This window comes from Crocuta crocuta, unplaced genomic scaffold, assembly GCF_008692635.1.
Source record: "Crocuta crocuta isolate KB4526 unplaced genomic scaffold, BGI_CrCroc_1.0 scaffold124, whole genome shotgun sequence".
Lineage (NCBI taxonomy): Eukaryota > Metazoa > Chordata > Mammalia > Carnivora > Hyaenidae > Crocuta > Crocuta crocuta.
Window position 1 is genome coordinate 2,975,386 of NW_027551573.1, and position 12,165 is coordinate 2,987,550.

At 60.6% G+C, this 12,165-nt stretch overlaps 1 protein-coding gene across 2 annotated transcripts in view; it reads right to left on the minus strand.

Moving 5' to 3' along the window:
- GNAO1 (G protein subunit alpha o1) overlaps positions 1–12,165 on the minus strand; it is a 166,572-nt gene that overhangs the window by 11,226 nt on the left and 143,181 nt on the right. Inside the window, exons 5-8 of one of the 2 annotated variants that reach the window (XM_077751325.1) lie at positions 7,599–7,727; positions 6,325–6,454; positions 2,337–2,490; positions 8–289 (exon numbers count right to left, since the gene is read on the minus strand). In XM_077751325.1, coding sequence (XP_077607451.1) covers positions 102–289; positions 2,337–2,490; positions 6,325–6,454; positions 7,599–7,727 — 601 coding nt within the window. In that variant the 3' untranslated portion in view covers positions 8–101. Of the gene's footprint in view, positions 1–7; positions 290–2,336; positions 2,491–6,324; positions 6,455–7,598; positions 7,728–12,165 lie in introns of those variants that run through there. The other variant, XM_077751324.1, reaches the window with a different exon arrangement.

Here is a 12,165-nt window from a genome sequence, read left to right on the forward strand (position 1 = left end):
GGCAGAGAGTGGTCTGTGAGGGGAAGGAGCTCTGGTCCTGGGGGAGGGGCAGGGCGGCAGTCCAGGCAGGGAGGCGGGCGGCTGGTCGGCGAGGCTAGGGCTCAGTAGAGGCCGCAGCCCCGCAGGTTTTTGGCGATGATGACGTCCGTCACGGCGTCAAAGACAAACTGGATGTTGTTGGTGTCGGTGGCGCAGGTGACGTGGGTGTAGATCTCCTTGTGGGCGGACTTGTTCTTGCTCTCGTACTGGGCCTGGATGTAAGCCACGGCCTCCGTGAAGGCACTGGGGCCTGCAGGAGAGAGCAGGTGTGGGGCTGGTGAGGCGAGGCCACCACCAGGGTGTCCCTGAGGCCCAGGGCCTCCTGGTGACAAAGCCTGAGGGCAAAACCTGACTGGGGGAGGCTGACAGCTCAGCTAGGTCACCAGGGGGCCACGAAATCAAGCTGGTGATCCACCTCCAGTTTGAAAATAACGAAGCAGAAGATCAAATCCCACTGTGCCTCGTCCATATTAAGGGTCAGTCCTGTTTAATGAAACTCCTGTTTTCCTTCTAAATCTGCACCCACTGACTCCTGATGCAAATGTTCTTTTGTGCCGTGGGTCCTGCCCAGAGCAGGTGGGCCCAAGGTCCTCCCCAGGTCACCTCCTATGGCCGCTGCTGGACGCCAGTGAGCTACCTGGGCCTCCTCCCTCTTCCTCCTCACCCTTCCCCTTTATCACAGTCACCACCTGGGACTCACAAGTGCCTGACGCTGCCACCTTCCCGGGGACTGCCACACTGCTCTTCCCAGGTGAGCCCGGGAGAGCGGCTGCTGTCTGGGGAGAAACAGAATGGGGCTCCCCGCTTTGCACTGAGGCCCCCACAGGCTCCGGGAGTCTGGGCCCAGGCAGGGTAGGGCGGCCGCGGCCGACTGAGGGCAGGTAGGCAGTGGGGCTGGATCTTGGAGCCACGGTGCTAGGCTAGGGTGGCTGCTGTATGGACTGGACTGACCTAGAAGGAGGCCCCAGCCCCTCAGGCACATGGGCACGTGGGCCTGGCCTTGAGGGTCTACCGGACCACAGCCCCTTCTGCAGTCTGGGCTGGAGGTGAGGGAGAGCGTCCCTGGGACCTAAAGATAGTAACTCAGGCCTCCTCAGCCCCAGACCAGCCTCGGGGACGGACCCATCCCGCCTGCTTCCGCTTTACCACAGACCACAGCCCAGGTCACCTAGGGCAGGATCCACAGACCCCCAACTTAGGGCTAAGAGAAGGCTGACTGGTGGGCATGAGGGCGTTGCCCATCTTTGGGTGCATGCCACTGGGGGCCTGGCCTCGAGGAAGGGAGAGACAGTGCTGCTTGCCCAGCCCCAAGTCATGACCCCCACATCTGCTCTCAGGGAGGTGGGGGTTCCCCTGACACATCTGCCTTGGTGGGACCCTGCCCTTGCCCTGTGCTTTCCAGGCCGGGGGCTGGTCAGGCCAGAAAGCCCACTTCTCCATCCACTCACCCCCCTGGTCAGGCCCTGGCCATCTGGAAGAGCCAGTGGGCACTTGGGCCGTGCTGGCCAACTTTGCTGGGGCCCTGGTCACGCTGTCTTCCCCGGCTGCTCGTACGCCCCAGTTAGCTGAGCCACGGCAACGCTAGCAGGTGGCTCTGACAGCCTTGGCCCCTCTGCCGGGAGGCCAGGCTCTCTGCTGCTTGCAGGACTCCGTCACAGCCAACGGGCCATTTGCGTCTTCTAACTGCCCCCTGGGAGGTGCTCTTACGGCGCCTGTCGGTTATCATCACCATTGTGATGTTCAGTGAGCACTTACTATGTCCACGCTAAGCTCTCCATGCTCATTACCTCACTCTGTCCACGTGGCAAGTCTGGAGGGAGGGGGGCACAATCACAGTGATTATCCCCATCTCACAGACGGGCATGTGGAAGCTCCCAGAAGTTATCTAACCTGCTATGAGTGGCAGGGCTGGGCATGAGCCTCAGGCTGCCTGATGGGAAAAGCCCCGGCTTTCAACCCTCTCATCATCCCGCTGTTGCTACCTCACCAACAATCTGTGTTTACAGATGACCGAGCGGCGCCTCCAAGAGGCAGCGGAGCCAGGACTGTAGGCCCTGTTTCCCACCCCTCCCCCCAGGAGGCCCCGCGGGCGGCCCAGCGGCCGGGCCTGCCTCACTGCAGCACACTCCAGGGGCTGGGAGCCCCATCTTTTGTGCTGAGTTCTTCCTCCCAGGATCTGGGGTGTCCTCGGAGCACAGGAGAGGTGGACCGGGCTTGGCAGGGCGGGGGGTGGGGGGCTCCTCAGGCACTAGCGTGGCCAGAAGCGGGCTGTCCCTGCCGGGGTGCGGGGACTCTACCTGTGTATTCAGGGAAGCAGATGGTTAGCGGGGACTTCTTGATCTTCTCTTCAAATATGTCCTTCTTGTTAAGAAACAAGATGATGGACGTGTCTGTGAACCATTTGTTGTTACAGATGCTGTCGAAAAGCTTCAGGGACTCGTGCATGCGGTTCTGCAACAGAGCGGAGAGGCAAGTGAGGGCTGGCGGTGCCAGGGGCCCTGACTCGCCGCGGCCACCAATAGCGGAACAAGCGAAGGAGAGGCCCACCAGCGTGGCTGAACGCACCACTGAGGGACAGAGACGGGGGACGCACAGGACACACGGGACGCGGTCCCTATTTCATTCCACACGCAGACAGGCTGGGGCAGAGCAGGGCGGGCAGGGTGAGGAATGCTGTCCCCTCCCCCCCAGGAGGGCCGCCCTTGGCTGGGGCAGCGAAGGCCCTGGAGGGGCTCCGGCTCGAGGACAGGACATGCACCATGCACGCAGGGGCAGCACCGCCATCCAACACGTCTACACGGAACCACGGGCCATGCAGATTTCTCTACCGGGGTCTCATTCGGTTTCACCAGCGGGGGTGGGAGGGTGCACACATTCCGGTGGGAAACATTAACCGAGGTCTGAGAGATCCTCGAATTAATCCAGAGTTGGAAGCAGCCACCAGGGGGACAGCGTCTAGGGGGTGATCTTGCTGTGGCCTTGGCGCGGTTGGGGGATGGGGTTGGTGGGCTGGGCGGTGGCTGGGCCGGGGGCAGCTCTGGGGGAGCTCGTTGTTGGGGCTGGTTTCTCAGTAGAGCGGCCAGAAGAACCCCAAGAAGAAACCCAGCAAAACAGAGTAAAACAGAAAGGAAGATAAAAACCCAGAAGAACACAGGAAAGAAAGAGAGAAAAATTGAAATATTGGTTCGACCAGTCTCGGGGCCAGGAGGTCAAGACCAGCCCATCCGGAGGCCTCTAAGCAGGCTGGCCTAGGCCACGGTGCCGGCCACGGTGCCCGGGGACTGGAGATGGAAGGCGAGGGTGGGCGGGGAAGGCACTCACAGCAAAGTCACCCAGCGGCGCCCTGACAACCTGGTGCTTTCAACTCTTAGCTGATGGTTTCGCTTGGAGGGAGGCACTTCATACCTGCCCAGCTTGGAGGCTCTCTCAGAATCTGCTCATGGTTTTGGCCTTGGTTTGGCAAGTTAAGGCCCTGCAGGCAGTGGTGATGGTAGTGACAGTGAAGAAATGGTGGCAGGCTGAGGCCCAAGGCCGCTGGAGCCACGGGCCTGAGGTAGGAGGCCAGGATGTGACCCTCAGGGTGCTGGGGTGCAGTGGACAGGGCAGCCTGGCCGGCGGGTGGCCAGCCTCCAGGAGCTGCCTCCAGACACCTGTCCTGACAGTCCCAACTTCTGCCCCAGCCGGGGGGGACGTGCAGGCTGATCCCAGAGGAAGTCTGAGGACCAAGGACTGGTCAGCAGAGCCTAGCTTTTGCCTCCCAGGGGCCGAGCATCCGTGTCTCCAGCTTGTCCTTCAGCCATGACCTTGGACGGAGTGCTGATGATGGCCATCTACCGCGTGCAGAGTCCTGAGTGCAGGTGTTCTTGTGGCTCTGCGTGCGGTGGGTCCCACGGCTGCCCGCCAGGCTGCTCTGCCACCGTGGCCACTTTACGAAAAAGGAAGTGGAGAGGCTGCCCACGCTGGCCCCGTGGCAGAGGCAGGGCCGGACCCTGGACCACGCCTGTCTGGCTCCCCGGCCGCCAGATGCTGCCAAGTCCCGGACACACAGATGTTGCTTAGTCCTATAGCGATGGTATAGTTCCTGCTGCCCCCCACCGCCCCCGGCAATGAGCCGCCTTGTGAGCTGTTGTCATGTTGGGGACCCCATTCCTGGAGGGGCTGCTGCTCTGCCCAGGAGGTAGGGGCAGCCTGCTGTGGGGAGCAAACGGCCCCAGGGAAAGCCCATTCCTGGCCTTGGCTCCTCTAAGGTCCTGGGCTTCAGCCCTTATGAAGAAGGGCAGGGGAAATGGGGCAGGAAGAAAGAGGAGGGAGAGTGGGAGAGGGACAGTAAAGGCAAGAGGAGAAGGAAGGTGCAGGGGTCTATGGGGAGAGCTCCCCGGGGGGTGTGCTCCGCTCAGCAGCAGGGCTGAACCAGGTGGGCAGACCGGGAGGGCTACCGAGCACAGAGCCTGGCGGCTGCCCGGCCCCAAAGGCCCAAGAGCTTGGGGCCCTGTAGCTCTCGGACCCTTTGCTTCTGCCCGACGCATGAGAGGTCCCAGCCCCATGGCTGTGGAGCCCGGGAGTTGGGTTTGAGCTGCGGGCAGCCTTGAGAGGGCAGGCCGCAGGAGACAGGGGCCCCTCTGCCCTCCAGCTCTCTCCTTTCTTTAAAACCCGTGGCTGGGTTAGCATCAGGTTCCCTGCACAGCCCTGCTTCTTACTCCCGGGCGTTGGAGGAAGGACGGACAAGCCAAGTGGAGCCCAGGCCACGTGGGTGGTCAACCGGATGGTGACTGGCAGCTCCAGAAGCACAGAGGCAGGCGGCGGAACAGCAAGAGATGTGCCAGGGCCGTCCCTGAGCAGGGACGCCCTGTGGGGCCGGCTACCAACCGACCCCGGGCGGCGTGGCGGCCAGCGAGTTCGGGTCCAAGCACAGCCCAGGGTGTGTGTCCCCCCTGCCCCGCCCAGCTCCAGTGATTTGAGGCGCCACAGCTGCCGAGGCTCCTGAGAACGACCACGTTACCAGAAAGAGCTCACGGCCAAGGCCCCAGGGACCTCACCTCTGGACAAGCCAGGGCTTAGGGGGCTTTGCTGAAACCCAATTAAGGGGTGCAGCTGGCCCCAAGAGGAAGGGCGATGTGGACACACCACATGTGGATCACCCACCCCGCCAACGGCTCCAGCCCCAGCCTGCGAAAGCCTCACTGCTGTGCCCATCCCTCCCCGCAGCCCGTAGCCCATCGGATCTGCGCTGTGGCACCAGCAGACCAGGACTAGGGGGAAACACACCCAGAGAGGAGACAGCCTTGCTCAAGGCCCTACCCGAGATGACAAACTGCCTCAAATGCTCATCGCCGACTCTGAGAGGCTCCGGGGCCCAGGGTCCGTGCGCGCTGCCCACAGAAGGAGCTGACACACGCCAAGGACCCCGTGACCCCCACGAGGTGCCGCGGGCTTGTGTCCGGGGACCCTGTGGGTGCACCACGCCAACACCCGGCTTCCCTTGCAGGCTCTGCAGACGGGCCCGCTGCTCGGGGGACACCCTCATTTTGGGGACAGTCACCAGTGACAATACAACCACCAGCTCAGTGCTGCCGTGCCAGAAACGGTTCCAAGTATTTCACGCGCGCACTCTCATTCTCTCGCCAACGGCCCCCAACGTAGGTACTATTGTTACCCCACTGTGACAGATAATAGTAACCGAGGCGGGGCGGGGGGTGCCTGAATGTGGCAACAAACCAGGAGCAGAGGCCCAGATCAGGCAGCACCTCTCTCCATCTGCAGGTGAGGACCCCCTTTGAAGCCAGCTTGGTGTCCTCCAAGGCCCCAGACTGAGGGCGACCCATGGAGCCCAGGCGGGAACCAGGGCAGAGGGGTGCTAACCGGCGCGCCGCGGGCTCTGCCCTCCCGCTGCCTGCCCCACACCTCTCCTGGCAGCACCAAAGGGAGGGCTGTCGGGGCAAAGAGCTGCTATTTCTGTCTTACATACATTCTTGCTTGACTGCAACCTTGATTTCTTTTAGGATTTGCTTAATTTTGTTCTGGCCGATGGCCTCGGTGACTCTGCTGTGTTTACTGAAGAGGCACTAACTGCCTGAGTCACAGAGGCCGCAGAGGTGTCTATCATCGAGCTGTACACAGCTCCTGAGCTGGGGCCGGCTGCGGCCACCTCCCCTGCATTGGCGGCAGGGGCGTCTGCCCGGGAGAGGGAGCGGCTGGCCCTGCCCCAGCGCCCATGGGGCCCCCGGGGCAGAGCGCAGCTGGGCCCCTGAGAACCTCCACAGGCCGGATGGGCCTGGGGCCACTCACCGTGGTCTCGTCTTCATGGAGCACCTGGTCATAGCCGCTGAGCGCGACGCAGAAGATAATGGCTGTGACGTCCTCGAAGCAGTGGATCCACTTCTTGCGTTCAGATCGCTGGCCCCCGACGTCGAACAGCCTAGTAGGGAGATGGGAGCCGTCTGTGAGTGGTGGGCGGTGGGGCCCAGGCAGGTGAGGGGAGGCCCGGTCGAGCCCCGAGCCTGCCGAGGAGCCCCACTTCAGGTGCTGACGGGCAGGCCACGGCCGTCCGTCCTGTGACTGGGTTGTGCTCGCCTGCGGGGGCTCGAACACCCGCCCCTGCACCTCGAGAACTGTCCTGAGGGGTACGGCTCAGCTGCCCCCAGGAGACGCCTCTGCGGGTCCTCCTGTCAGGCAGCATGCACACCCTGTGCCTGGCCTTCCGAGTGTGTCTGCTCACGTCTGCGGTCTGGGCAAACTCCAAACCAAGCAAGCGGGGACTGTCACCTGTTGTGTAGAGGGAAAGGGAGGCCACACAGGGTTAAGTGCCCCTGGCCCTGGTGAGAGCCGGCACGGTAGAGCTGGGGTCTGACCAACATGTGTCCACAAAGTGCCACCCCTCCCCATCAGATGACTGCCTGCCTCTCCGCCTCCTGGCCTCTCTTCTGTCCCACCAACACCCAGAAACCACATCTGGAAGGTAGAAGGGGGCAAGACAGGGACTCCTAGGCCTCAGTGTGTGGCGATTACCCTGGGGCGGGGGGAGACACGCCTCTCGAGGGGGCCCCTGTTCTGATGGTGCTCTGAAGGCCCTGGACTTGAGTTCTGTTCTGTGCTTGCTCTGAGGCCTGTTTCCCCACATGTACTCAGAGACGGCGGGTCAGCTAATCTCTAAGCCCCTTCTAGCTCTGAGATAATCTGGGTCCTCGGGGTCTCACAGATTTTCTTGGGCTTATCCATCCTCATCCCCTCCCCCTCCTCATAAGGAGGCCTTTGAGGGGCTATGTCCTCCTCAGAAGTCACCCAGGGACAGGACTATCATCCTTTGTCTATTCAAATCCTCTCTGCTCCTTGGAGGCTCACTCTAGAACGCTACCTCTTCCAGGAAGCTTCCCTGTTCATCCCAGCCCCTGAACTTGGACACACAGACAGGCCCTTTCTCATATCTACTGTCTGTCCCAACTGGAAAGCTCCCTAAGGTGGGGCGATAACTGGGTGTTCCAGACAAGACAAGGCGGAGAGGCTGGTGGCTCCCATCTGTCACAGTGTCCTCGCCAGGGTTTGGGAGGCTCCCCGGGCCTCACCTGAAGTGGAGGTTCTTGAATGTGAAGTGGGTTTCCACGATGCCAGTGGTTTTGACCCTGGTTCGGAGGATATCCTGCTCGGTGGGCTGGTAGTCGGCGGCCCCAATCCGATCCAGGCTGTCCAGGTAGCTGGGGACGGCAACACACAGGGGCCCTGGAACAAGCCAGCCCAGCCCTGGCCAGCGCCCCCTGGGGGCCGGCCATGGAAGCGACGGCACCCCCTCATCCAGGGCCCACGTTGGGGGTGCCATTGGAGCAGCAGAAGCTTAAGTCCTGGCCTCACATTCTCAAAGAGCCTCTCGCTGAGTCAGGGGCTGTGTGTGCAGTTCCAGATGCATTTAGAGAAGGTCAAACTCTTACATGAGACTGTTTTAATGCTGTTTTGTCATCTATCTTCATCTTAAAATCATAGTGGCCGATAGTTACGTTCGACCCTTTATATGTGTGACCATGTTTCATCCTTAGTTTTCCTGAGTTAAATGTACCATTTTATAGATTAGAAAACAAAGGGTCAACAGGGCTAAGTACCTGGCCCAGCTGTGTGCCCTGGCTCAAAGGCAGACATCTAGCTCCTGGTCTATCTCTTAACAGTATTCTAGAGTGCTTCCAGAAGGCCCTCTGGGCATCTGCCCACCTTTCCACACTTGCTTACAGTCTACCAGGGCATCCACCCACCTTCCTATTGGTGCCCTTGGACGGGAGGCTCAGAGGTCACACAGTGGACCCACGTCTTTGGCATCAGGGCTCTCTTTTCCTATCACCACCAGACCAGGCCTTTGCATTTTACCCATCCCAGCTGAGCACCCCGTAGGGCTTTGGGGGCATGTATGGGTTAGGTCTGAACCCAAAGTGGGGTGGGAGCCAGAAAACCAGGAATGTGGGAGGTGGGCCAGATCTGACGGGCCATTCAGTGACTCACAGGGTTGGCTGGGTCACCCACCCCTTGGTGGGGGGAGAAGCACACACAGCCCACAAGGGAGGAGCCCCCAGGGTCTGAGGGACACAGGACAATGTGGGGTGGCAGGTTGCCTGTGGAGAACTGTCCTCCATTAACACCAGCCCTTGGATGCATGGGGAGCAGCTCTTTGGCTTGAGGATGTTCATGGGGCTGAAAGGTGGGGTGGCTTCACCAGTGAGGGTTTCCACTGGTAAACCAATAATCCAGGCCTGCCTCAAATCCTTGTGAGGATTTTTCCTAAGGAACCAAAACTGAATGGTGGGCGCCCAGGCATAGGAGGCGTAAGCTTGAAGTCACACCACAGCTAGGATTTGAGCCTGGGTGTTCCTGACCCCAGATACCGTGCTCTCCTCTGTGGAAGGAGCCTATGGGAGGCTCTGGAGGCCTCGGCGTCTCCTTGCCAGGCCCCTGGGGGTGTCTGGGCTCTGGGCTCAGCCTGGAGGAGCTCCTCCTGGCCCTTCCCAATTCTCCTAAGCCCTCTGGGCACAGCCCTCCCCCCACTTCCACTGCCTCTGCTCAGGACCCATGCTGGTCTTGAAATGACCCTCGTTCTGTTGTCTCCATCTGGACACCAGGGCTTGCAAGACGCCCCCATCCCAGCCGGAAAACCTGCTTTAGATAGAAAAGCTGGCCCTCCGTCCCTCCGTGCTGGCCGAGTCTCGCACAGGGAGATGGCCAAGGGAGAGGCCTGCTGTATATGCCCCCTACCTGCTGTCCTGGGTGGGGGGAGACCAGCAACAGGACCAGCACGGTCCCTGCCTTCCTGGAGCCTGGTGCGCACGCGCATGGGAGATAATGAGCAGCTAAGTAAGACCTAGAACATGTCGGGAGGAAAGACTCAGGCAGCTGGTAAGGGGGAGGTCTGTGGAGGGCCGCTGGCGGACAGAGGGTGGCTGGGGAAGGCAGGATCATCCTGGAGTGCAGGCTCAGGGAGCCGGCAGTGCAGACGCCATCTTGCAGTGGAGGAGAGCCTGGGATGCAGACACCGGACAGGGGTGGTGAGGGCCGCGGGACCGGAGTGGGGAGACGGAGGCAAGGGTGGGGCACAGCGGGTAGGCCCGTCAAGTGACTGTAGGCACTTGGGCTTTCACTCTGAGTAGGACGGGAAGCTCCTGTCGAAGAGCCTTGGACTAGTGGCTCTGCTGCCATGAGGAGAGCAGATCAGGAGGGAGGCGTAGGGACACCTGTCGGGAGGTCCTTGAAGCCCCGCAGGTGAGGGGCAGCTGTGCACAGGCCTGGGGGTGGGTGGGGCATGGGACGCAGAGCCCATTAAAGCCACCTCCTCGTGGTGTAAGGGGGCTGCACCTGGTGGGAGGGAGCGCAGAGGCAGAGCAGGTCTGGGGTGGGTGGGAGCCAGGAGTCAGCCGGCATGTATGAATTTGAGATGTGCTGAGATGTCCCAACGGACACCAAGTAGGCAGAACTCAGGAAGGGGGCGGGGCTGGTGACAAATGGGAGTGTCCTCTGGGTGTGTGACGAATTCAGGGCAACGAGGCTGGAGATCACCCAGGCATGCTGCATAGACTGGAAGAGGTTCAAGGACTCCAGCGAGGGCACAGGCAGGAAGCGGGGAGGTGGCTGGGGAGGAAGCCTGAGGAAGCCTCCCTGGGGGTGGGCACTGTGGGGTGGGGGACTCAAGGAGGGGGTTCCAGGAGGCCATCAAGAGCCTGAGCGGCCTCAGTGGGGGTGCAGGAGCAAAGCCTGAGGGGTGGGCTCCGGAGAGAGAGAGAGGAGAAAAAACAGCCCTAACCAAACCATGGAACTGGCTTGTACAGCCCCTGCTCGGACGCGTGCTCAGGTTTCTGGGCTTCTGGGGCCCATCTCAGGATCATTCGGAGGGGCAAGGGGAGAGCCTGCCCAGTGTCACAGGGAGACACTGAGGGCCCGCCCAGGAGCCTGGCTGCACCGGCCCTGGTGTCCTCACCTACGAATGAGGTGACCGGCTGGGGAACCTAGTGACGGGCTCTGGGCCTTGGGGAGCCACTCCCACCGTCCCCCTGGGATTGGGCCCTGAGACGGCCCAGTGGGGCCCCCTCCCTCTCTGTCACCACAAATGTACTGTTAACTATTTTCATACATGGCACCCAGGATTCTTTTGGAAAAGGAGACCTGGCTCCTACAGGCACAAGAGCAAAGCCACAGCCTGACCAGGAAGCATTTAGGCCCTTCCCAACCTGGGGCGTCCCCTGCCCTTTCTTGCCCTGTCGCTGTTCCACAGACACGCAGAGAGAAGAAGGCTGATGTCCTTGGCTGACTTGGGGAGTTGACAAACACTGACTCAAGCTGCTTATTTAAAGTAATAAAAATAACCACCAGGAGATCCCCAAATAATGCCCTAACTAGCAAAAACCTGGTGGTGAAAGCGGGGAAGAGACTTGGAAGACAGGCAGGTTGGAGGGTCAGGTTTGCCTGGACGACACTGGGACAAAGAAATGGAAATAGTTAAAAGGTCAGGGGAAGGGGCGCCCGGGTGGCTCAGTCAGTTAAGTGTCCGACTTCGACTCAGGTCATGATCTCATGGTTCGTGAGTTTGAGCCCTGTGTCGGGTTCTGTGCTGAGAGCCCGCTCAGAGCCTGGAGCCTGCTTCAGATTCTGTGTCTCCCCCTCTCTCTGCCCCTCCCCTGCTCACACTCTGTCTCTGTCTCTCTCTCAAAAATAAACATTAAAAAATTTTTTTAAAAAGTTGGAGGGGGACAGGTTTGGGAGAATTTACTATTATTTTTATATCTCTCTATACTGTTACACATTTTTTTTTGCAACGAATTCCTGTTATAATTAAATGGACAATTAAGTGGAGAACACCAATTTGATGCCCTCAAGGGCACCTGGGGGGTGGGAAGGCCCTGGACTTGGGTCCAGCAGGGGCAGGGAAGGGGAGAAGGAAGCAGCACTGCTTCCCCACTGTAACGGTCTAGGGGTAAGGCCCGGATCCACTGGAGGAGTGCTTTGAGTGTGCACAAGGCGCTGTGGACCCAAACCCCTGGGCTCACACCCCGGCCCACCAATGTGTCCCTGGGGGCTCATCGGGCCTGGGGTCTGGGTCGCTACCACCTGGGGCTCACAGGACCTAGCACTTACCCGGCAGACAGCCTAAGTGTGCAGAAATGGGAGATGCTCTGGCCTTACTCATGTCCTTAGTTGGGCCAACAAATGTGGCCCACTGTCCACTGGCAGCTGCCATTTTTGGGGCCCCGGCTTCTGCTACGTCACCCGGGCTTCTGTCTCAGCACTACTGACATTTGGGGCCAGATGCTTCCTCGCTGTGGAGGGCAGTGCACTGTGCGGTGTTCGCCGGCACCCCTGGCCTCTGCCTACTAGATGCCAGTACTGCCACCTTCGTCAGAACCAGACATTGCCAACGGTCTCCTGGGGGCAGAGTGGTCCTGGTGGAGCTGCTGGGGTGAGGACGGCCGAACAGGTCAGTGAGGCTCCCACTGGTAAGCCGGGCACAAGACTGCAAGAGTGGGGTGTCATCCCAACATCTCCAGGATGGAAGACATGCTCCCAACCAGGGCGGACCATTCCCAGGGGTATGGTGCCTCTGATCTAGGGAACAAGGTCACAAAACCTCACAGGAGCCTGAGTGACAAAGCTGTTGTCATAGGAAAA